Raw genomic sequence first — 24,159 nt, 5'->3', positions numbered from 1 at the left:
TTTTCCAAGAACCTGTTATCATAAACACAGTTTGTTCAGAAGGATGGATAAGGAATTAGGCAATGAATACAAGGAAATAGGAAGTAACCCATCAGACAGTTTTTTTTTTTCCTTTGCTTGAAATAGAAATCATTAGTTTCTGCAGAAGCACCTGCAGGCCAAAATTACTTCATTGTCTGCAGGAGGAAAAGGGTTAATCGAAGCAGGTCCTCCCCCCCCCCTCGTGCACAGCAGGGCAGCAGGGCAGCAGGGCTCACACCTGTCCTCCCCCCTCCCCTCCACTCATCGCTTCCTGTCTTTCCTTCCTTTTTATTCCCAGGCTGGGAATGCCCAGTGATGTCTGTCCTATTTCTGGGCAGATGAAAGGCAGAGCTGCAGAAACTGCTGGATTTTTCTCTAACATTTCTGAATGTTTCAAGTCAGAACCTGAACGGCGAAAGAAAAGAAACTCTTTGAAAACAGCTTCAATCACATCCCACAATCACAAACAAATATCCAATGGCTAACCCTCAGCATTTTTTTTCTGTCTAAAAGAATAAAGAAGTAGGTGAAAAGAAAAAAATGTTAGAGATTATTTTCCAGTGGATTTCACTGCTGCTTGCTATTTGGGTGCTATTACTAATTCCTAAATAGAAGGGTGTTTATCATAGATTAACGAAGATTTCAAAGCTGCCTGCAAAGGATGCTTAAAGGTTTGCCTGTTCCCTACCAGCATTCTCCATTCTTCTTTGATAAAAGTATAAAAACTAAATCCATTCATTAATTCACTCACTCACTCATTCATTCATTCCAACCACATCATTGGGTGACTCCTATGCCTGGTGTCACCAGACAGCAAATATATGCCAAATCATGAAATCACTCTGGTGATTATATGAGGATCAAATTATTTAGAAAAATCATTAAGTTGGTTGCCTCTAAGCATCTCTAAAATTATGATTTTAAAACTCAGCTTGATTTGGTGATAGAATGCTGCATGAATTGTTGAAGTGTTTCTGTTCTATTCTTGATTCAAGTAACAACAGAAATAAAAGCCTTCTCTCAGAGCCTTGGCATTCACTTTTCTAGTCTATTCAATGCTGTCAACTTCTTCCATTTCAATGTTAACACCAGTCGGTAATCAAGCCAATCTGTCCCATGTGATCACTGGAGCCTACTCTGTCAGGGCTTGTACACACATTTCCACAAGTAAGTATGTTCTGTGAGAAAGATGTGAACTATCTCGTTTGGTTGTTCTTCCAGGCTCTGGTGGGTACAGGAATAAAGGAATGTCAGAACAGCTCAACCAGGCTTCCAGAGACTTCCATTTCTTTCTTTCCTCCTCAGTGCCACCAGGGCCATGTGTAGGGGCTACCATATGGCAACATGGGCCCCATATGGCTCCATCTCACTAAGAGAGACTCTCAAGAACGTAAAAATGCTGCTGTATACTTTTATTGCAGCCCCTTCTCGTTCTCTCCATCTGTCTTCCATATGGCTTCTGCACCTCCATTAGGCCTTCATACATGAGTCTCTAATAGGAGGCTTTGCCAACATGACCTAGGTGTCACTCACCTCTGCCAGCGACGAGGGACCACTATTACTTTAAAAGTCCAATTCATGTAGTATCCAAACTAGAACAAACCATAACCACTTTTCTTCAATTTGAATACATGTATTTTATATTTATATCTTTAAGACTTATCAACAAAAAACCACATGGTAGCTCTCTCCTTGAAGTTTCAAAGAGCCATGCCATTTCCCCATAAGATCCTCTCATATACACACATCAATCACTGTCTTCAAAGTTGGCTTTTTCATTTTCATGAAATTCTCCTTTGATGAGAGGAAAAGTTATTACTTTATATTTTTTTCAAATGTCTTTACAAAACTCTGAAGAAGCACATGTGTCCATGTGTCCTCCCCCAAAACTGAATAAATAGTAAGAAATCAGGTGAGGCTGACCCAGACAAGCCCCTTCCTGAACCACCTACATGAGGGCTGGAGGGTCTATCCAGTGTATCCTGATCCTCTTTGTTTTTGTGTTTGCCTGGAGAGGCACATGTGACCCTATGGTCAGTATAACTGAGAAGAAAGCAGAAATAAATGTCACTAGATAACATGCATATTCCATTACAAGCAGGAGGCGACTCATGGCCTTAGAGACATGGAGGTGACAGGTCATTTCCAGAATCAAATGGTGAGCCTGTTAGTGAGTTCCTGGACCAGGTTGCAGGTGTAACTCAGCAATGGAGCACTTCCTAGCTTTCTGGAAGCCCTGGGTTTGATCTCGAGAAGCACAAGAGATTAAAAGAAAGGAACACACAGACTAGGTGAAGTTATAAAGAAGTGTGTGTAAGGGAACCAAATTATTATTAAATAATTTCTGTGCTTACAATGTTAAGAAGTAGAGAAATCATTCCACCTCTCCATGGCTCCACCCTGCCCTTTCTGTGACAACTTTCCTGTATTCTCTTCCCAACAACCTATGGCAGTCAACACATGGGGAACTCATTTCGTGATGACATCTGTAGGCAGAGCATTGGAATGTTGCTCAAAGGCAAAAAGTGTGAATTTTCAGACATACAAAATAACCCAGTGAGTGCCATGAGGATACATTTGTTTTACTGAAAATAGTCTATTTTGTGTGTATAAGCAATAACTTACTCTTTCCCAGTTGTATGCAAAATAAATACTTGACTTTTAAATTAAACAATGATATTATAAGATACATGGCGGGTCATACAGTTATTTTTTTTAAACCTATTCACATCATTGCTTCTCTTTATAAAGCACGGCTCATAGGCAGACTGAACTACTGGGACACTAGGGAACTTGCTCCCGGGCTGGCATTTCAGTCTCTTCTGGGTGTAAAACCCAAGCAGTTACTCTGCACTAGTACAACCTACAGCTGCCTTTTCTGGATGCAATCAATAAACTGCACACTGTGGGGGTCCCAGGTGCCTTTGTAGCAGCAAAAAACCGTGTATGGCAGTCATCAGATCAAGTTGCAAACTTCAGGCAACTGCCAGAAACCTGTTCCCTGGGTTAACTGCTCTAGGCTGAAACAGGCTGGTTAAGAGAAGCAACCACCCTTCCTTCTGTGAGAAAAGAAATTACCAGTGTAACATCTATACAGAGAGTAACAGTGTTTCCAAAGGTGCACAAAGCTAAAAGCTTTGTCTTTTGGTTTCAGCTGAATAAAATGACAAGATGTTTGAGCAATAAGGGTTTATCTCTGGTCAGGGAAGCTGTGCCACATGGGACACTCCAACCCTTACTCTGGGCAAGCAGTTTGTAACCACTTGGAGCCGGGCAGAAGTTGCTGTTGCGAGGACAGACGGGTTGCAGAAATTGTTTACATTTGGGCAGGGAAGCTGCTCTCACCACCCCACAGCATTTCCTACAGACCAGGTGAAAGCCTGTTGGTAGCCCCCTCCCCTTATGCCGCTTTTCATAGCACAGGAGCTATTGAATACTGGCTTCTTGCCAAGTGGCTTTACGTGAGATTTGGCAAAAATTACCAAGCACACACATTTGCCTTCACCTCATTTTCTCTCCACAGCTACTTCCCAGGCAGCTGCTCAAGCACTACATGTGTCCATTTACTGGATTGAAACAAACAGCACAAGCTTAGGGAAAGCCACACAAAGCATATGCTTTTCCAGCCCATCCTGATTTCCCAAACAGTGGGAGCCTCACCCCTGGGGATACTGACAGGGTACCAGCTGCTGCTGCTTTGGGGGGCAGGAGACCCCCCCCCCCACATTCCCCGGTCCCCCCACCCCACCCCAGCTTACCTGTTTCTTTGTGCTGGACGTCCGCCAGGTGCAAGTCATTCAAAAGGTGCTCCAAGATCTTCTCCGGGGTCCCGGACACCACCACGTACCTATCAGAGAGCAGAGAGTCCACTGAGTCATCCTCAGTGGAAGACTGTGAGCGGCTGCTCCATTCATCGTCCTCATCTTCTTCGTCGATGTATTTGAAATAAGGCACATCGAAGGTAGGCAAGGGCAGCTGACGCCCAGAGAGCGCCTCGGAATCTTTCCTCTCTAGATGGGGGTCAAAGACCCGCAGGCGGGAGCTGCCCATCGTGAACGGTGCCTAACAAAGGCATCCCCTAAAGGCTAAAAGATCTTGCCATTCTTGTCCTTTCCCTGGGAACTGAGTCCATCTGGCTGCTAAGAGCTCTGCAGTCAGCTAGAACGCTGGAGAGGCGGGGAGAAAAGAGGGAGGGAGGGAGGGAGGGAGAGAGGGAGGGTAGGGCAGGCAGCAGCGGAGCGAGCGAGCGAGTGAGAGGGAGCGGGAAAGGAAAGAGCGAAGGGAAGGAGACTCAGAGCGTGCCTGGGCAGTGGGACCCTCACCTCACAGCAGCGTCGCTGTCCGCACTCCCCGAGGTGGGGGCTGGGCCACAGCCGGCCACTTTCTTCAGCACCAGCACACTCTGGCCTTGCTCTTTCACCTGAACCGTGGTCACTTCATCATCTTGCTTTAATTGTAGATCAGAGTGATGGATGGGAGAAGGAAAGGGGAAGAGAAAAATTAAAAAGAAGCCAACTAGCGTCACCTCATTTCTTTAAAGAGCTGGAATGAATTAGGGATGTGGTCAGGCGCCTAACAGTACAGAGTCTAGGCTCAAGGTCTCTGGAAACACAAAAAGCCTTAGAGACATAAAGATGCTAAAGTAAAGTGTGAGTGTGCATGAGCGTGTGTGTGAGGGGGGGGAGAGGGAGGGAGGGAGAGGGAGAGAGAGAGAGAGAGAGAGAGAGAGAGAGAGAGAGAGAGAATGTGTGTAGGGAATTAGGATTTGAAAAGTTTATTTTTAAAACTACCTTCAGGAACAATTTGATTTAGAAAATAGGAAGTTTAAAGTTTAAAGTTTCAAAATGTACAGCATACTAACTACATTTATACTACTGTCTTCTACCTGGCTAAGGTTGCTTAAACATTATTAAAATAAAAAAATCACAGCATAACTACTATTAAACACTAAGATAGTGGGTAAAGACTTGCTTTAAAAAGTGGGCAAATGGCTGCCATTGAATCACTCAGGTCAAACCCTGCCAGCTCTCCTGGACGGACGGACACACACACACACACACACACACACACACACACACACACAGGCACTTGTTTTACCGGAGTGCAAGCAAAGATGGGCGTCTAGTTAGAACTCGTCTAGACTAAAACCCCGATGCCACAGCCCCTGCACTGACTGTCTTCATACCTGTCCCTTTTTAAAAAGGCGAGAAGCTTAACCATCATTCATTTCTGCACACACAGCTTCCACAGTGCAGAGCCAGGGCCTGCTCTGGCTCAGTCAGGGGGTGCTCCCTGCTGATCCAGCAGTAATGGGCCCAAGTCTGAGCCATGGACATAAACTTCCAGGGCATTTGCTGTGACAGTCCCAGTGTGCAGTGCCCAGCCATAGGAAGACTGGCAGGGAAAAAAAAAAAAGAACTATAAGAGGCATATAAGAAAATCCAACTTCTGTGTTGCTGATGACTTGAAAAAAAAAAGCAAGAAAAGTTGAGAGCAGGTAGGTTTCCTCCTAAAGATGATGTCAACTCTTGCAAAGGGAACTTGTGCTAGTACACTGCTACCGAGAAGACCCTACCTATAATTAGGTACAGAGACATCCTGCCCTCCCGCATGGACAAAAGTGCCATCTCCAAACGCCTTACGATTGCTCCCATAGACCCAGCACAGATACCAGTGCATTTTATTCTCTTCTTACTAGACTAGAAAGGCCCTGATACCACCATAACTGCTAAGCAAATTAGTCATACGACGGTGACCTCGATGCCCAATTTCTAAGAGAATGTAAGTCTTCCTGGACTTTCTTAAAAACAAACAATATTGGTCATTCTAAGCAGCAATATAATTGCATGATCATTCTTTTTAAATCTCTTACTGGCAAATAATTTTGCAATGTAGAACTGATGTATTATGTTTCAGCAAGGTCAGACACATGGTGTCTGTGGCAATTAATGCTGGATATTCATTGTTCAACTCCCCCAGGAGGCCAGTGTGACTCCTGTAACATGAATACCAATGTGTAATTGCTATCTCTCATTTCTCCAAAGCCGTTCTTTTGTTATCCGTGCGGCTGAAGTGAACTAACGTGGCTGGAGAGAGGGGCATATATGGACCCCAAAGAGGGAGGGGAACAGAAGAAGGCTGGGATGAGATACACTGAATAAGGCAAATAATTCTATTATTTGAAAGAACAGATGTGAAAAGACAAAAATCTTTCCCTGGCTTCCTCTAATCGTAAGCCAATATTCATTTTATATGAGCCGCTGTCATTCTGAAGTACGTTTACATCCTATGTGCACATGATATATGGCATTATTAACTTTTGCAGGCTGCACACATACATATGGATGGGCAGGGTTTCTCTAATGTCTGTGTAAGTGATATGTATTACATGGCTGTGCACACAGCAGTCATACTTTACTGGGCAGGAGAATGGCTGAATCAGATTGATGTACTATCAATAGCATCTTATGCCATTGTAATAGGTTCCATTTTGAAACCTGTTAAAAATAAAGAAGAGAAAAAGCAGAAAAATCAATGAGTAAGGGAAGATGTAAATCACGGAAACCTGCTGTGAAAACACAAGAATTCTTTGTATTATAACCATCCATGAAGGAGAGTTAAATTAATGCTTCCTAATGTGGGCACCTTTCTCTATTTAGTCTTCCTCAAAAAGAGGGAGAAATAGAACCACTGAGGTTGTGGGTATGAAAATTTTATTTCAGTACCAGGACTAATGATGGAAAATATGTTCAATGACAGATTGTCCACAAAATAGAAGCACTGAAGCTTCTAATTGACAGTCATTTATGTAACAAATAATGAGGTCCTCCTGTGGGTAGGACACCCTGTTGGACACTAAATGGCCAGCAAAGATGAACAAGCCAAGCTTTGCTGTACTCTCAGTTAACTGGCACCATGAAAACCCAAGTACAGCTGGGTGCACACCCTAGAGCAGTGTTCTTTCTCAACCTTCCTCATGCTGAGACCTTTTAAAAAAGTTCCTCATGTTGTGGTGGCCCCCAACCATAAAATTACTTTCATTGCTACTTCATAACTGCAGTTTTGCTACTGTTATGAATTGTAACGTAAATCTCCGTGTCTTCTGATGGTCTTAGTCAACCCTTTTGAAGGGTCTCGACCCACAGGTTGAGAACCACTACCCTAAGGTGTTGCTAAGTGCAGGAGACAGTTTGGCAGTCGGAGATAACTAAGTGGACTGAGAGGCTGAGCATGCTGTTAAAGGGGACAAGGGTCTGCAGAGGAATGATGTTCAGATCAAAGAGGTGGTGTTTTAGTATTGACAGGACAGAGTACTGTAGATGTTTACCAGGCAGTTGGAAAGAAAACACCATTTTCTGTACAAAGGCCAGGAATAGAGACAAATTTGCTAAGAATCCTAATTTTGGCAATTGATAATGTTAAGGGAAAACCGAAAAAGTGGGCAAACTATGAAATGGGATTTAATGAGAAAAATAGAGTAAGAGATGATGAGGGATAGGAACAGTCTCAAGGAAAGTACTCAGAGATGATGAGAAACAGAGCCCGGAGGAACCAGAAGGAGAAGTAGGAGAGCAGTGTCAGGAGGTCCAAGGAGGGGCCTGCCATCCTCGAAGTTCAAACTGGCAAGTCTAGGGAAAGATCGGCTGGCATCATGTTGGGGAAAGAGGTAAGAAGAAGCTACAGCCTGGGTGCTCTGGAAGCTGAGGTTGGAGGATCACATGTTCAAGCCAACCTGGGACACTTACCAAATCACTGACTACAGCTTTGAAAAGGACCTCAGATTATAGCTCAGTGGTAGAGAAGCTCTGATGCTGTGTATTTAATCCATAGGTGGGGGAGGAGGGAGAAGAGGAGGAGGGAGCAGGGAGGGAGGGAGGGAGAGAGGATGAAGAGAAGTACTGAGTGAAGGAGGAAGGTGGGAGGGAGTTACAACCTGAGAATTCCAATATATAGTCCTGGGGCAACCTGAAGAGCCCCAGCTAAGGATGGGGAGTAGGAACAAAGAACACAGACGCAGGACCAGGCTACAAAACAGACTTCTTCCTTTCAAAGAGAATCCACCGGCTCAGTGAAATAGAAATAAGGAAGCTGGAGAGATCACATGAAATGGTTTCCATCTTAGTACTGAGGCGGCTTCTGGAGGAGGGGTGTGGTGGGGTGCGCATGGAAAAGTGGCCTCAGGGATGCAGCAGGGAATGAAGCAGTTATGAAGAGAAGGATCGCCTGGCAGCTTCATGAACTGCTGAGGCTAGAAAACACACACGCTCGTGGTTTTATGACCTTCTGCTTTAAGTGCTCAGGAGCCTTAGAGGAAAATAGTGACCGATGAGGCCCATCCCGGGTAAGAGTCAGCTATCAGCGGGTGGGGAGAGGACCCAGGGCTCAAGCACATTAGGAAAATGGCCCTTCATCACAGAGTGTCTGCCTGGCTATGGAAGGGGAAGATCAACTGTGAAAACTGAGGGGGCGCTGACTGTCTAGCACACGGGCCAACAGCGTAGGCTTGACTCAAGGTGGCAACGGTTCAGTGTGAACAGTTCTGAGCAGTGAAAACTAGGGGGGAACAGAGGCCCTGGAGGGACACGTGTGTTTCAGGGTGGGTCCTAGGTTCCAGATTTACAGCATCTACAATGCTGACAGTCCCCAAGTGGCCAGTGAACTAACAGCATCTTTAGTGTGAGTATTTAATCTTCCATTCTTATTTCCCAAAGCAGCTTGAGTAGGTCCAGAGCTACAAAGGAAGAAGGCAGTCTTCATTTACTTAAGACATACCCCTTTCCACACACCCACCTGAATTTATGTTAATGAGGTCATACTGGGAAAATCACCAAATAACCACCTGCTCAGAGTGTTGGGGACTCACAGCCCCTGTCCCCACGTCCAAAGGTCTCACTGGTCACCAATGGCCAATGAATTAATTAATCATGCCTACACAAAGAAGTCTGCATAAAAATCCCCAAGAGATTTTTCAAGGGGTTTCTTGGATAAGAGTTCATCTACCTGTCCATAGGGCAGCACATCCCAGCTGCACATTAAAGGGGTTCTTGTACCTGGGGCCCTTCTAAACCTTGTCCTCCATATTTCTTTGCTTTTCATTTGTGTCCTTTAAAATATTCTTTACAATAAACTAGTAAATGTGTTTTCCTGGGTTCTGGAGTCACTTTAGAAAATCAAATTAGCCAAAGGGGGAGGGTTGTGGAAACTCCAATTTATAGCCAATAGATCAGAAGCATGGGTAAAATAACCCAGAGATTGTGATTGGCAACAAAATCTGGGGCAGTCTTATAGAGTTCAGCGCTCAGCCTGTGGGATCTGATGCGATTCCCCGGTAGACAGTGTCGGAATCCAGTTGAATTGTGGGTAACTGGGCTTGGATCACTGCAGAACTGACCATCTTTCTTGTTGGTAAGGAAACCACCCCACCGCCCCAGGTACATGGTCACAAAAGTGTTCCGTGTCGGTAGCTGAGTGAGAGGACAGAGAGAAGAGACACAGTGCTCCCCCCACCCCACATTTTAGACCGTGGCACTGAACTGAATCAACATCAGACAGGGTCATCAGAGAATCATGGTGGATCAAAAACAAAAACACAGCTATTTAGTCATTACATCTGAACAAAGAATGAATATTGTTCAACCCACAAAATCCCCCAAAGCCTTATCTGCTACATGCTGCTCTTTCTTCAGTGACAGTGTTAGCCTTGCCATGCTCTGTACTCTCTGAAGAAAGGATAAGACTTAGTCACAGAATTACCCTAGTTTCTAGACAGTAATCCAGAGCAAAGCCTCACTTCTTTGGGATCTCTCCCCAAGTCCTCAGAGAACCTTCTAGTAACTCTCTCCCCAGGATGCCCCTCAAGAGCATGAAGTCTCAAGATCGTTACACAACAGTAACGAACCTACTTCAGTCACCCGCAGGTGTGGTTCTGGCAGGAGTGGTCTCTGGTTAGAAGGCGCGGATGGGGTAATGAGGTCTGCATACTACCCTGGCACTGGTGTGGAGTGAGAAAGGAGATGGCAGTTATGGAGTTATGGAGAAAAGAAGCATTCATCATTAAAGTGGTCAGAGTCAAGCATCCCTGTCAGTGATAGCAGGAAATGGGCTCATCATGGGAAGGCAGAAGTCAGACAATGAATCCCCCAAAGACCCCCCCCCCCAAGCATCCTAGAGTAAGGACCAGTGGACCAAGCCAGTGGCATGGACCCTGAGGGAGGCTTGGCTTTGGGAGGTGGGGGGGTGGTATGAACGGCTTAAGTTCCAGGAGGCACCACGCTCTTATCTACTTCTGTGCATGGTGCTGAGCCCAACGTGCACATCTTCAGAGAAAGTTCTTACCCCTAACACACACTTTAGTCGCAGATCTGCAGAGACTAGTTCTCATTCCCACTTCAGGGTGGGGTGAGGCGCTCTAGCAACTTGCCAAGTGGACTAATCACAGTTCCACACATGGGCACGTGACTGGAGACAGAGGAAGAGCAAACACAAAAGCAGGTCGTAAGCAGTCCTCAGCTGACAGCAGGGGAGTCTGCCTCCTAAGAGGGTAATTGGATTGGGAGACTCATGACCTCCTGCAAAGAGCCTTCTGGAAGAACACAGTGTGTGTGTGTGTGTGGGGGGGGGCTGCTAAGTCCCCCAGTTCCTTTTGCCTGATCCATTCTCTGGTTGAACAATGTTGATGTATTTACTCAGCTTGGCTATATTTCTCTCCTGAATTTGAGCAACAACCTTCCAATGACTTAGATTACCTTCCATGATCATGCTTAGCTTTTGTACATCTGTATCAAACTAGTGTTCTCCTTCTCATTTATTCATGTGGATAATTGTCTTTTTTTTTTCCCTCTCCAGAATGAAAATATAGAGTTGTAAATATACTGATGACTTTTTTTAAAGGCAAGGAGAAGAGTGATACGCACAGTTTAGCAGGCTTTAATTTTACTGTCCTGAGCCAAGTTTCTGGTTATATTTGTGTTTTTGTGCATCACAGTATGACCAAGAAAAAGTGGTCAGGAATGCCTCTCTCAGCCTGCTGGAAGGGTCATGCCGCCTAGCTTGATTTTTCCATTACTCCTAATTCCCTTCCCAGGTGTCCTTGAGAGCAGCCCCTGGCTTCTCCAGGGGCAGCACATCCTGGTACCCCTAGGACACACGCTCTGTAACAGCCCTTACCGTGGGGGCTCAGAGATGGGCTTTGAGAGCTTAGAGAACCATCTGATGGTGTATTGAGATAAAGGTACAAACCTTCTTACCTACAGGAATTCAGATTTATCACTCATCTAAGGAGGTTTGGTTTCTTTGATAAGCCTCCTGGCACTGGCTCCCTCGATGCAGATGAAATGTCCAAAAACATCCTACTCCAGCACCCATCATCTGACTACATGACCTCTGGTTATCTGCTTTCTGCCCTTCTCCACTAAATGACGATGCTCCAAGGACAAGGACGGTGCCTTCTGTTCCTTTCCTAAAGAACGGGTCAGGGCCAGGCACATGACATTCACTTGATAAGGATGTACTGAGCATGCAAATCTACAAGCAAGCCCGTGAAGGGACTCCAGCTCCCTGATGTGGCTCAAGGTCACCCTTGTGGTGAGGTTCCCATGCTCCCTCCACCAGGACCCTTTCCTTCTGAACTAAGCATGTGACAGGACATGTCTGAAGTGTTCAGAGTGCCCACTCTACATGTGCCGGGGTACTAGCAAACTAAGTTCCTACGCAACCAGTATCTAAGAGGCTAGGCGTCACAGCATCAGTGAAGCGAGCATTTAATGGCAGTGTCTCTTAGGTCTTACGTCATGCGAACAACAAAAAGAGGCAGGTGGCTATGATCACGTGGAATGGCAGGCTTTTTATACTCCATTCCCCTCCTCGCCAGATTTCTTCTCACATGACCCACTACTCTAAAATCATACCAGATGTGGGACAGCCTGAGAGAACCTACAGATGGAAACCCCCCACGGTCACCTAGGCTGGCAGTGTCAGCACCGAGTCCTAGGATGAGCACATGTCCCAGTGCTGATTCCCTTCAAGCTTCTGATAGGGCAATCAGGACACTAACTTAAAAGTGTGTTGTTTACAGCCAACACCCTGCAGGGCATCCTCCCATCAGGCAGCCCTGGCCTAACTCTTTCCCAGCAAGAATCACCTCCTCCAGAAAGCCACTGCCTTGACCTCCTGAGTGTCTCTGCGAACCACAGGAACCTTTCTCACTTAGCATCCTGATACAGTTCCCTGTCCTTCACAAACTATAAACACTCCTGAAGCAGACGCTTTCCTTATTTTGCACCCTTAACAACCAGTTCTATCTTGACACACTGAACATTTACTGAATAAGCTAATGAGTAAAAAGGATGGATAGATAAATGTGGATTTCAAAGTGAAAGGCGAGAGAACATCTGAAATATCGAAGTGGTGATTCTGCTGTGGGTAATGTAGGAGACTCTGCTGGGAGGCATTCCTCTCAGCAGGGCACCAGGCTACCCTGGTGGTGGGTGACACCAGCCACTCTATTACCTTGACCATCAACCGGAATGAGGCACTCAAATAGACCAGCTAACGTGAGAACTGGCCTGCTTGTGAACCTGGATCATTGACAAACAGCCCAGGAGTCACGTATGGGCTCAGAATAACCTACTCTCATTGCATGTAGGGGTCTTCACTTGAGAAGCTTGTATAGAAACCAGTGGGAGACAGCCCTGGGACACAGTCACTTTTAAAGGTAACTTACGATATGTTTTTTTTTTTTTTTTTTTTTTTTTGATGTGTGAAACATCATGTAATTTTTAGTTACTAAATCACAAATGGCTAACACAATTTGCTTACACAGCAGTAAAGGTAGGCAGAGCACCAGAACAAATGAGATGGTATTGCTGTATCTGAGAAAAAGACCCTTAGGAATAGGACAACAGGGAAGACTCAGCCATGACCAGGAGGATAAGCCTGTACATTTATTGAGAGTTTACCATTTAGCTAGCAAAGCTAAAGACTGAATGCACATTATCTCACATAATCATTAGAGTTCTCCTGTAAAGTAAACACTACGAAAAGCCACAGTTTACAGGAAGAGGTTGAAGGTCCGGGAGAAAATATCACCTGATCAGGCTGGAACACAAAGCGGGAAGCTGACGAAGCTGACACTCAACACAGCTCCATGTACTCTAGAGTCTTTGGTCAAGCCACAGATAACCCTAAGATGGTCGGTTCTCTGTTCTAAGAGATCACAGAAGCTTGACTCACCCTGGTGCTAAGAGCTGCTCCGTGAGTCAGGCAATAGGTGTGTCCGGGCCTTATCGGAAGTTAAAAACTGCCAAGATAGTTAGTATTTACATTTGAGTGGCTTGCTGGCTTTGGAAAACCACCTGAGGGATTACATTTCAAGAGAAGAGGGCTGATAAGTACTTAGGATGGTGCAAGTACACAATCCAGCCAACCGCTGTCAGGCAAAGCCACAGCATGGGGAATGAGTGCTGACAGGAACTGAGGCAAGGACCAAAGACTGGACTGAAAGGAAGTCAGTGCATTCGGGGCACCTTTGACTATTCAACCTGCGAACCCAGAGCCAGGAAGGTCGAGTCTGACAGAGGTGGGGGGGCTCCTGATACAAAAGCTGCCTTGCCTTAATAGAATCAAGAACTGGGCACTGTCCAGTTTTAAATGGTTGATTTTGTTTTGTAAATTTGTCTCAAAAAGAAAAAAATAAGGGGTGGTGGTGGTGGTGGTGGTGAAGGTTGGCTCAGTGGCACCGTGCTTGTGTAGCATGCACAAGGTCCTGGGTTCAATTCCTGGCATTGTGAAAACCAGGAAACACAAGTAACAGTGCATTTATGAGCCTGTGCACACAGGCGTTCTGACAAGCTCTTGGAGTCATGTAAGCCACTGGGGCCTGAGAAACATGCCTTGGGAGGTTGGTTCAGCTGCCAGGATGTTCAAGACAGATCATAGGAGGAAAACCAAAGGCATGGCATTGTTTCCACTTGGAGCTTCTGAGCCTTGTGAACAAGGGAGTCCAGGATTACTAATGACATGCTGCAGGTAATTTTCCACCTGTGGGTGGCAAGATATAAGACGCCGAGTGTGGCTCAGTTTCAGGCTGTACAGACAGAGGTGCAATGAGACATCTCTCAAGCTGAGTCAGACCTGTCAGCAAGACCGGAGAACACCTGGAGACGATCTGGGTCAGAAGGAGGTTTCTCATTCTTTCCAATGCTAAAGTTTTATACAATTCATTTGCCATGACTCTACTCTTCTCCCAGAAGTCCAGAGTGTTGCTTTCTCAACTAGGAGGAAGGCACCTGACTTAGCAGTGAGACATCTCTTCACATCTTGTACTGGAAATCCACACACAGCTCAGCAAACTGAACCACCAGGGCCCGCATCTGTTTGGGTACTATAAATGTGGGTACCACACAACTACAGTACTTATCAAGGTGTGTGTGTGTGTGTGTGTGTGTGTGTGTGTGTGTGTGTGTTGGGGGGATAAATACAACAGAACCTTCCTCAGGCCAAAGAGAGCTTTGTCTGAGACCAAACTCCACAGATTTTGCTGACAACTTATCTCATGATTTGTTTTTTTTTTTTTGGGGGGGGGGTATGAAGACAAAAATACTGCTGAAAGACAACACTCATCACAACAAAGGTTAAGGGTAGAGGTGGCATAGGTCCCACTTACTAAGTAGATTCTGGGTTCATCCCAGCACGACAAAAAAGGAGGGAGAGAGAGAGGAGGAGAGAAAAAGGAGAGTAAAAGACCGAAAAAGCAGTGCCCGGTGGCTCAGGTGAGCTGGTAAAGAGTTCTGGAACTCAAAGGCACTGGCCCAAGAAATTCTTCTTCATACAGTTTGCTCTAGCAGAGGAAGAGTAATTAAATAATGATAATTAGTTCTTTATTTTTACATCACACACATTAAATTAATAACTCAAACTAAAGTTTATGTAATCAAATTCATGTAGCTGAATTCATCATCCCCAAATTCATGAAACATAAAAAAAAAAGGTGTGACTTTCCAGGAGTGAAAGCAAACAGGAAGTGTATTACAGAACTTGACCAAACAGAAAACCAATAACCATAACAGGGTAGACAGCTGCTCAGAGGAACTGTATTAGATCTTATTGCCTCTAAGAGTAGTAATATAAAGCAAGGTGTCTAGGAATCCCAAATCTAGACCAAGTGTAGGGATTTGATGCTGGAGCTGAATGTAGCTTGCACGCCTACTATGCTAGCAGGTTAGATGGGTGCAGGAGAGAGGAGGTAAACTATAGCATCCTGAAATACAAGGTCACTGTCTTCATCATGAGTCGGCTTGATGGATCCTCTTGGACACTGCAGAAAAGGGAAGCACACCCAGCAGGTTTGAGGGCATTTAATGACGCGGCCATTTACAGATGTGTGGGCAGGTTTGAGGAAACCATGCAAAAAATGATGTGACAATCCCAGGATAACAAAGAACGTTAATTGCTATAGCTGAAAGGGCTGACTAGCTATGTGACTGAATACTAGATCCCACTGGAGCCAGAGACAGAAATGAGAGTCAGACACGAAGGAGGCTGAACAGAATGGGCTGCAGCCCTTGAACTCTGTCTCCGCCTCCCACAGACCTGGTCCCATTCAGGGAAAGAGAATGCAGGTGACTGACCAGTCCACAGGGGGCAGAACTCACACACAGCAAAGCTGCAATGGAAGAGAGAGTGTGAGCAGAGAGCAAACAACTACTAGCATGTTCCACACCTCACAATCCCCAGAGGCAACGTCAATGTACCAACTCAGAGTATGCCACCAGGGTCACCACGGCGTCCACTTCCTGCTGTCAAGAGAACAACTAGAAGATCTGAAAGCTTTGGAGTAGGTATGCTAGTGTTTCCAATCCTACATGCTTGCCTTAATTCTTGTCTAGTACTGACATTAATTACTGCATTCAGCGCCTACAGCTTTCTTCACGCTCCACTCCCATGTGACATTTGAGAAGTTACTCAATCACACAGGTGTTACTGTTTTTTGTTTCTATCATAGAGGCTTAAATGTTGTTAAGTACATCCCAGCAGGCCCTCTTGTCCCAGTATAGAAATTCTTGGTCGATGGCCAGAATTGGGAATCAGGATTGGGGGCAGAAGAGAGAGGAGCAATAGGAGAGCCAGTTCCATGAAGACATCAGCTGCGCGGAACGCGGACTTAGTGTGTTTAGTTCTCTGTGTCATACCATCAGCCAGAGTAGAGTTGGGTGGTGGTACTACACATCCAAAAGCTCAAGATGAAGGACGGCAGGCCAGTCAAGGCCACAAAGAGAACAGACGGCTAGCTCCAGAGGAACTACTAAAAGAGGGTCCAGTTAGAAGCTCACAGAACAGAAAGTCAAGGACTCGTTCACCTGTGTTTAGGAACCAAGCTGCCTAGCTGGACCCAACCTGAGTCCAAGACACAGGCACAGCTTTTGCAGAGCAGAAACCAAGTTGGATTCTGACTCTGGGGTGCCTTGAGCCTTTTGTCACTCAGAGAGGTCCTTAGAGAAAAGCCAGGATCATGGGTGCAGATAAATAGTGCCAAGGGGATAGGGCTTTATAGGGCGTGTCCTAATGCAGAACCAAGTCTTGACAAGGACTATCAAGGTATGTTGCTGAAGGAAAACATACTTCCTGAACTCCAAAGCATCACTTGAATATAAGGACAGTACCCCCTCCCATGGATTTAAAGGCACTAAAACAGGAAATGTATGCAAGGACATACCACAGCCCCACCTCAACTACCTTTCGGTCATCAGGGACTAGGTAAGTTTAAGGTGTTTATCAACCCACACTCCTTACCATAGCCTTTCTCACTAAACCCATGCCAGAGGTATGCTCCATCTCTCCTTATTTCACAGCTAATAATCAATGATTAATCACATAAAATATGACATTTCTTCAAAGAAGTTATAGCCTGAATTAAATTATATCAATTAACTCCATATCGAGGCAAAAATGGGTATTTCTGGGCTCCAATCCTAGATTTACCACTTACTGGAAGGCTGGGTTTTGCTTAGGTGGTTCAATCTCCTTGAGGATTAGTTTCCTTGCATTGAATGGGATAATACATATGTAAAAATCCAAGCTAAGTGTTGGAAACAGAGAAAGCTTCCACCAAAAGAAAAACAAAAACCCTGAAAGCCGAAAAACATATAAACTATATAGGAACAACACAGCATTCCGGTACATTAAGATCTAAGTGTTTTCTGGGAAGCACTGGCGCCTTCCTTTAATCCCAGCACTCAGGAGGCAGAGGCGGGTGGATCTCTGTATTTGGTCTACAGAGGGAGTTCAGGACAGCCAGGACTATACAAGGAAAACCCGTCCTGAAAAACCAAAAAAGACCTAAGTGTTACTAAACTCTTTCTGCGTCTGGCTGTAATTTCATCCATCTATATGAATATTTAAATACCAGTGCAATTTAAGGAAACACAACAAATACCATCCTCCTGCAGTGGTGGGCGCAGCTCCCTTTGGTACTACACGAGCCACTGACAGACAGAGGAACATCCCAGGAGTCAGTTCCATAGCTTACTAAGCCAAGGGGAGAAGGAGGCCCAACACCCTCTGCTAGAGGAGGACTGTGGGTGATGAGCTGGGACAATCCTGCTGGAGCCCAGCTGTTTGGCAATTGCTGTACCCTCAACCTCCAACTGCTCAAAGGCACTCACTTCTAGAAACTAAACTCTAACAAATGAGCAAGTTCAGGCCTCTCACTCTTCCATTTTTTTTTTTTTTTAAATTTCAAGAGTTTGTTAATGCCCTGAATCTTAGAGGGGGAGATGGGAGGGCTGTCAATCTGCAAGGGAACAGTAAACTCAAGTGTGAACTGTGTGAAGATCAAAGAGCCATGCAGCTGCAATCGGACCTGATGTCAGCTGTCGTCACTAGAATTGTCTTGACTCTCTGAGCCACCGTCCACCTGTGCACAGAGGACTGGGGCTCTTCAGCATCTTGGCATACATCCCTTCAAAGATCTTGTCAAAGGCCCAGTGAGGGCGCTGCAGCTTGTGTGTGTGTGTGTGTGTGTGTGTGTGTGTGTGTGTGTGTGTGTGTGAGAGAGAGAGAGAGAGAGAGAGAGAGAGAGAGAGAGAGAGAGAGAGAGAGAGGCACATGCACACCTTACTAGAGGCCTATTTGAAGGTAATTTAGAAGGAAAGGGAGAACTTCAGATCCACCCTGGATTCTTCAGTATGTCCTACCATAGGGAAAGAGGAAGAGGAAAACACTGTCGATGACCAAGATCCTTGAAGAAGAACTTCATATCCATCCACACTTGGAACTTGGGAACTCATTCAACCCACAGCCCATACTAACTCCAGATGATGTTCTCTGGATTCCTCCATGCTGAGGATTTTAACAGTGAGATGGTCAGTACTGAAAGCAGCCCTTATTTCTACCACTCTCTTCATATGTCCTTACAGAACTAAATATATATATATATATATATATATATATATATATATATATATATAAATTCATTTCTAACCAAGATATTTTTAAGAAGGGAAATTATGAATAAATCTGATATACAGTTTCTATGGAGGTTTTACAAAAAGGACAAGTATAAATGTCACAAAAAACCTTTTTGTTGTAGAATATTATTTTAAGGTGTGTTATTTTGTTTATGTTGCATTTCCTTAACTCTGTGAAACTGTGTTACTGTGCCTGTGTAAAACACCTGATCGTCTAATAAAGAACTGGCCAATAGCAAGGCATGAGAAAGGATAGGCCGGGCTGGCAGGCAGAGAGGATAAATAGAAGAGACGAGATGGTGGAGGGAGAAGAAGAGAGAGGAGCCAGAGAAGGTGGAGGACTCCAGGGGCCAGCCACCCAGCTACACAGTAAGCCATGGAGTAAGAGTAAGATTTACAGAAGAGAACAGGAAAAGCCCAGAGGCAAAAGGTAGACAGAATAAGTTAAGGAAAGCTGGCAAGAAAGAAACCAAGCTAAGGCCGGACACTCATAAGAAAGAATAAGCCTCCATGTTGATTTATTTGGGAGCTGGGTGGTGGCCCCACAAAAGAGCCCCAAAACAAACCACAACACCCTTTAGCCTTCAAGAATTCCCAAATAACTCTCTCTCTCTCTCTCTCTCTCTCTCTCTCTCTCTCTCTCTCTCTCTCTCTCTCTCTCTCTCTGTGTGTGTGTGTGTGTGTGTGTGTGTGTGTGTATGTAAAGATATTCCAAGGAGAAAATGTCAATACAGATACTTCACTAGCATCCCAAAGATGAGGGAAAAAACTACAATCTAGTTGCAGATATAATTGTCACCCTGGGTTTGGAAGAATTCACAGCAGCAGTGTTATAGATGCCTATGAAATCTGAGTCACAAGATGATGGTATAAATTTTCAGAGCAGAATTAAATGGTCAACCCTCACTGGTCCCAATGGCTTTGGCTGCTCCATCCAAATTACTCCTATAAAGAGTCCAAATCACAGAAGCCCTTGATAATGCCTCCTAATTGACTGAAGACATAATTCATAAACTTAAATTATTTGAAAAATCTAGTTCTTCCCTCTGGTGAGACCAAACTGAAGCATCCTTCAAACGTATACAAGAAAAGTAATCGTAAAGCATGTTAAAACTGGAAAGTTGTCAAGGCCGGGACCTCTATTACTCTTCAAATCTTGTGTGTGTGTGTATGTGTGTATAAACACTGTGTTTGCCTTGTATGGACAAGGATGTGTTTTTGTGTGTATGTTAGCTTTAGAGAGGGCAAAGCAGCAATAAAAGGGCAGCCTCAGTATTTATGCAAGTTATGAAATGAAAAATTCCTAGTTACCATAGCAACTGCTAGATCACATGGAATGGGCGTGAGGCGATAGGAGGCATCCTAAGTAAACACTCATGTTTTTTTCATATTTTGTACATTCCTGGGTGTTTTTAGAGACGCTTGCTTTTAGCCTGTGTAGTAACCATATCAGAAACTGCACTTCACAGTTAGAAACAAGACTGGGAAAAAAAGTAAGTAAAACAATTTGCCATTATGTGTGTACTGTGCAACTACCCAAAGTTGCTATTAAAACTGATTAAGAGAATTATAAATGCAATGACATATTCCTGGTGTGCTCTGGGAAGCAAGCAAGCAAACAAACCAAAATGCCAGGAGGTATAAGGGAAGAGAAAGGACTAAAATAAGGCATAGATGCATTTGGATGCCTGAGGAACAGCTCTCTGATCTTTTTCTAATTTGGAGATAGCTATGGAGAGAAGAAAAAAGTGGACTGAAAAGAAATGGATTTACATGATAATGCAGATCAAACGCCTCTTTTCTTGAACACTAATATGCACCAGAGGTGTCAAAGGCCAAAATCCTTGTATTCAAACCAAAAGTAACCCACAATTGTCGTGTCTACTCTTTGCCAATGACTAACTCTTGCAAAGCCTTATCCACAACTGCAGATTGTAAGTGATGGGGCTCCTGACTTTCTGCTTACCATATCCAGGCTGATTCTTAAGACAGAAAACTCTAGTTTAAAAAAAAAACCCAAAAATTAGAGGGGTGTGTGTGTGTATATATTTACAGGTACGGTGTATGTGTGTGGGCACACGAGCCATGGTATATGTGTGGGCGTTAGGACAGTTCTGTAGAATTGATTCTCTCTTTCAGTCCTTATGTGGATTCTAGGATCAAACTCAGGTTACCAGTTGTGGTTTGAATGAAAAATGTCTTCCACAGGCTCATGTGCTGAGTGAACACTTGGTCCCCAGTCGGTGGTGGTGCGGCTGGCAAAGGTTACGGACATTTAAGGAGGTGTGGCCTGGCTGGAGAAGTGTGTCTCTGGGGTGGGCTTTAAGGCTTAACTGATATTGGTCCCACTTCTGTTCACTGCTTGCTGCCTCCCGAGTGCTGATAAGATGTGATTGATTGGCCTCATACTGCGCTGCCATGCCTCCCCTGATGATGGACTATACCCCTCAGGAACTGTAAGCCAAAGTAAACCCTTTCTTCATAAAGTTGCTTTTTGTCAGAGTATTCTATCACAGTAACAGAAGAGTAACCAGCATCCAGGCTTGCACCCCAAGAGCCTTTACCAACTGAGCCATCTCGCCGTTGGAAGACGGCAAACTTTTTATTTAAAATGTGAACTCTCCAATCAACTGGAATCCTAGCACTGATAAAATTTTGAATTTTCACAGATCTGATTTAGTGTTTGAACTTGGGAAACATTTCATATCACCCGTAGTTGTCTTCTCTACCAGATCCAGTTCCACACACTGACAAAAAGCCCAGTGCCCCACACTGGGGATCGAAGTTCAAATAAGACAGAGCGGCCATGCTCACAGAGTAACTTCTTCATAGGAGAGTTTGACATGTTGGGAGTATAGATGATTTGTATTTTAGAACAACAGTAGTGTGGGGTGGTGCTGTGGAGTGGTCAGTAAAGGAACCAGGCTGATAGCAATAACCAGACCACTTGCTTGGTATTTACAAGAATTCAGTTAAGATCTACTGTTTGTCAAGATTTAGGCATTCCAGATCACTGTCTTCTTCAGGACATTCTGAACTCAGAAAAACAATTCCAAATATTTAACAACTGGACTTAAAATATGGCTTTAATAACCTGATAAGGCAGACAGATTCTAGCTGGTTAGCCAGAGGAGCTAGCCCTCTCATAGCAACAGCATTTGACAATAAATTTTTAGAAGTTCTAGCTATTTTTAGAACATAAAAGAACAGAATGGTTCTTGGCATTGAGAGGCATATTCAATTAGAGTAGGAAAAAGGCTACTGGAAGCTTCCTGAGCAATCAACTGATAGCCATTATTAAATGTAATCCCCCCCCCCCCACACACACACAAGAAAGCAACACTCCAAAGTGTGGATGCCCTGAGTCTGTATGTGCATGTGTGGGGAGGGATGGTCGAAAGAAATCCTAGATCTCTAAATCTTAATTTAATAATGGGGAAATGAGGCTTACAAGGGAAAGGGACCGTGCAATGTAGAGTCAAAATATTTAACTTGGAAGATTGATTAGCAGATTTTCAATTTCTCTAAAGTAATAAATGTTTTTTATACTAATGATAAATTAACTGCAATAAACTTATACATGTGCTATGTAATTAAGAAATCTGACTTATACATTACAAAAATAAATCAGAGAAATGTTAAAAGACCTAAATATAAAAGGCAATTCTAGAAGATAATAAGGTTGTGTATCTATCTGGCCTTGGAAATGGAAGGGCTTTCGGGTCTAAAAGGCAAATTTTAAAATGAACTGGGAAAAAAAAATACATGTACCCAGTACTACAACATTTTGTAGCCTTCATAAAGAATTTATTCAAGTCAATGAATGGAAAATGGGCCAAGGAGGCAATGGGTTCATTAAGAAGAAAGAAATAGATTAATATAAGTTACAAGTATTCAATTTTTCTAAAAAAAAAAAAAAAGTAATGTAAAGTCGAACAAGATAGTATTTCTCTTTCTTCCCCAACCCACACCAACAACTTGTCAAAGACCTTAGAGAATCCTCGGTGAAGGTTAAGAGTGAGGACATTCTGGACCAAGTGCTTCCATGTACTGCGGACTAAGTAAAACTTAGTACACGCTTTGATGGGAAGCAGCTGGGCGAAAACACAAAGGGGGGCACCACAGTGTGTGCCAGGAAGTGGTACCTGTTCTAGGAAAGTACTATTTACAGCATGGGTAGAGACTTTGTAGAACTGGGCAATGCAGTTGTGTAATTAGAACACATACTTCCCCCAAGTGGAAAGGAAGCTCAGTGTGTCATGGACTCTCGAGGAAATGTCCCCGGCACATCCTAGAGGTAGCAGGGAGGTGAGAGGAGCAGGGCTTAGTTGTCACTAGCCTTTACCTTACTTCATTGTAGCTGTCTATCATTTCTAAATTCCCTACAAAATTCATACATGACTTTTTCAACTGGTACTTTTCAATCATTAAGAAATGTGTCTTAATGGCTGGAGAGAAGGCTCAGCCATTAAAGCCTAGGCTCACAACCAAAAATATAAGAAATGTGCCTTAAGTTCTGACATGTTGCCCTATACCTGATTCTGCACTATGAAACAGCCCTAGATCTCCTCCAGGTGGGATTTGTTTTCAGAACAGATTGAGACTGATTAACTGAAGTCCAGGTCTGTATTAAGACACACAAAAGGGTATTTGGGAGCATTTTTATAGCTAGAAAATTGGGGAGTCAGGAATGGTGATAAGTAGCAACAATGTGTCACCTCCTTTAGCTATAAGTTGTGGTAGTATTGTGTTCCCCAAAATATTGTGCACCCTAATAAACTTATCTGGGGTCAGAGACAGAACAGCCACTAGATACAGAGGCCAGAAAATGATGGCACTCACACCTTTAATCCTAGCATTCCAGAGGTAGAAATCCCTCTGGATCTCTGTGAGTTCAAGGCTACATTGGAAATGGCCAGGCATGGCGACACACGCCTTTAATCCCAGAAAGTAAGCCTTTAATCCTAGGGAGTGAGGCAGAAAGCAGAAAGATATATAAGGTGTGAAGACCAGAAACTAGAAGCTTTTAGGTGGTTAAGCTTCAGGTTTTGGAGCAGCAGTTCAGCTGAGATCCATTCTGAATGAGGACTCAGAGGCTTCCAGTCTGAGGAAACAGGATCAGCTGAGGAAATGGCGAGGTGAGGAAGCTGTGGCTTGTTCTGCTTCTTTGATCTTCCAGCATTCACCCCAATACCAGGCCCTGGGTTTGTTTTTATTAATAAGACCTTTCAAGACTCCTGCTACAATAAGACTTGGGATCTTTGTCACTTATGATTAGTGTCCTAACAGGGCAACATCAAGAAGTGAAAGAGATGGTGCCAGTGTCTTGGGGGCATGTGAGAAAAGGCAGTTTTGGAGACAACTGTCTTACCACAGTGCAGCCTTTCCCTCTGGGAGTCTCTCCTAGTCCTCTCTGCTGTAGTCACTGCCTATCTTTACCCACTCTGCTTTCTCATCCTTCCTTCACCAAGTGTTGGTGCCTTCTGGCTCAAACCTCATCTTGCTTGTTTCTCTCTCGATGGCTCCATTCTTGGTCACAAGTGCTCAGTCACTGTTTCTATCAATGAATGGGGGCAATAATAAACCAATATCACCAGGTCTCTATAAAACTTGCCTCTATGCATTAAGAAAGAAGTTTAAACCACCAACATTAAAAATTGTGCAGGGCTTCAGC

At 44.3% G+C, this 24,159-nt stretch overlaps 1 protein-coding gene across 2 annotated transcripts in view; it reads right to left on the bottom strand.

Annotated features, from left to right (window-relative positions):
* Window positions 1-24,159, bottom strand: part of Rapgef5 (Rap guanine nucleotide exchange factor 5) — a 235,315-nt gene that overhangs the window by 68,124 nt on the left and 143,032 nt on the right. For both annotated transcript variants that reach the window (XM_028880927.2, XM_037210915.1), the window contains exons 10-11: window positions 4,344-4,468; window positions 3,780-3,868 (exon numbers count right to left, since the gene is read on the bottom strand). In XM_028880927.2, coding sequence (XP_028736760.1) covers window positions 3,780-3,868; window positions 4,344-4,468 — 214 coding nt within the window. The remainder of the gene's footprint in view (window positions 1-3,779; window positions 3,869-4,343; window positions 4,469-24,159) is intronic.

The sequence above is a fragment of the Peromyscus leucopus genome, chromosome 14 (genome assembly GCF_004664715.2).
Source record: "Peromyscus leucopus breed LL Stock chromosome 14, UCI_PerLeu_2.1, whole genome shotgun sequence".
Classification (NCBI taxonomy): domain Eukaryota; kingdom Metazoa; phylum Chordata; class Mammalia; order Rodentia; family Cricetidae; genus Peromyscus; species Peromyscus leucopus.
The sequence above is the reverse complement of the archived record's forward strand: the minus strand, read 5'-3'. Positions and strand labels throughout refer to the sequence as shown.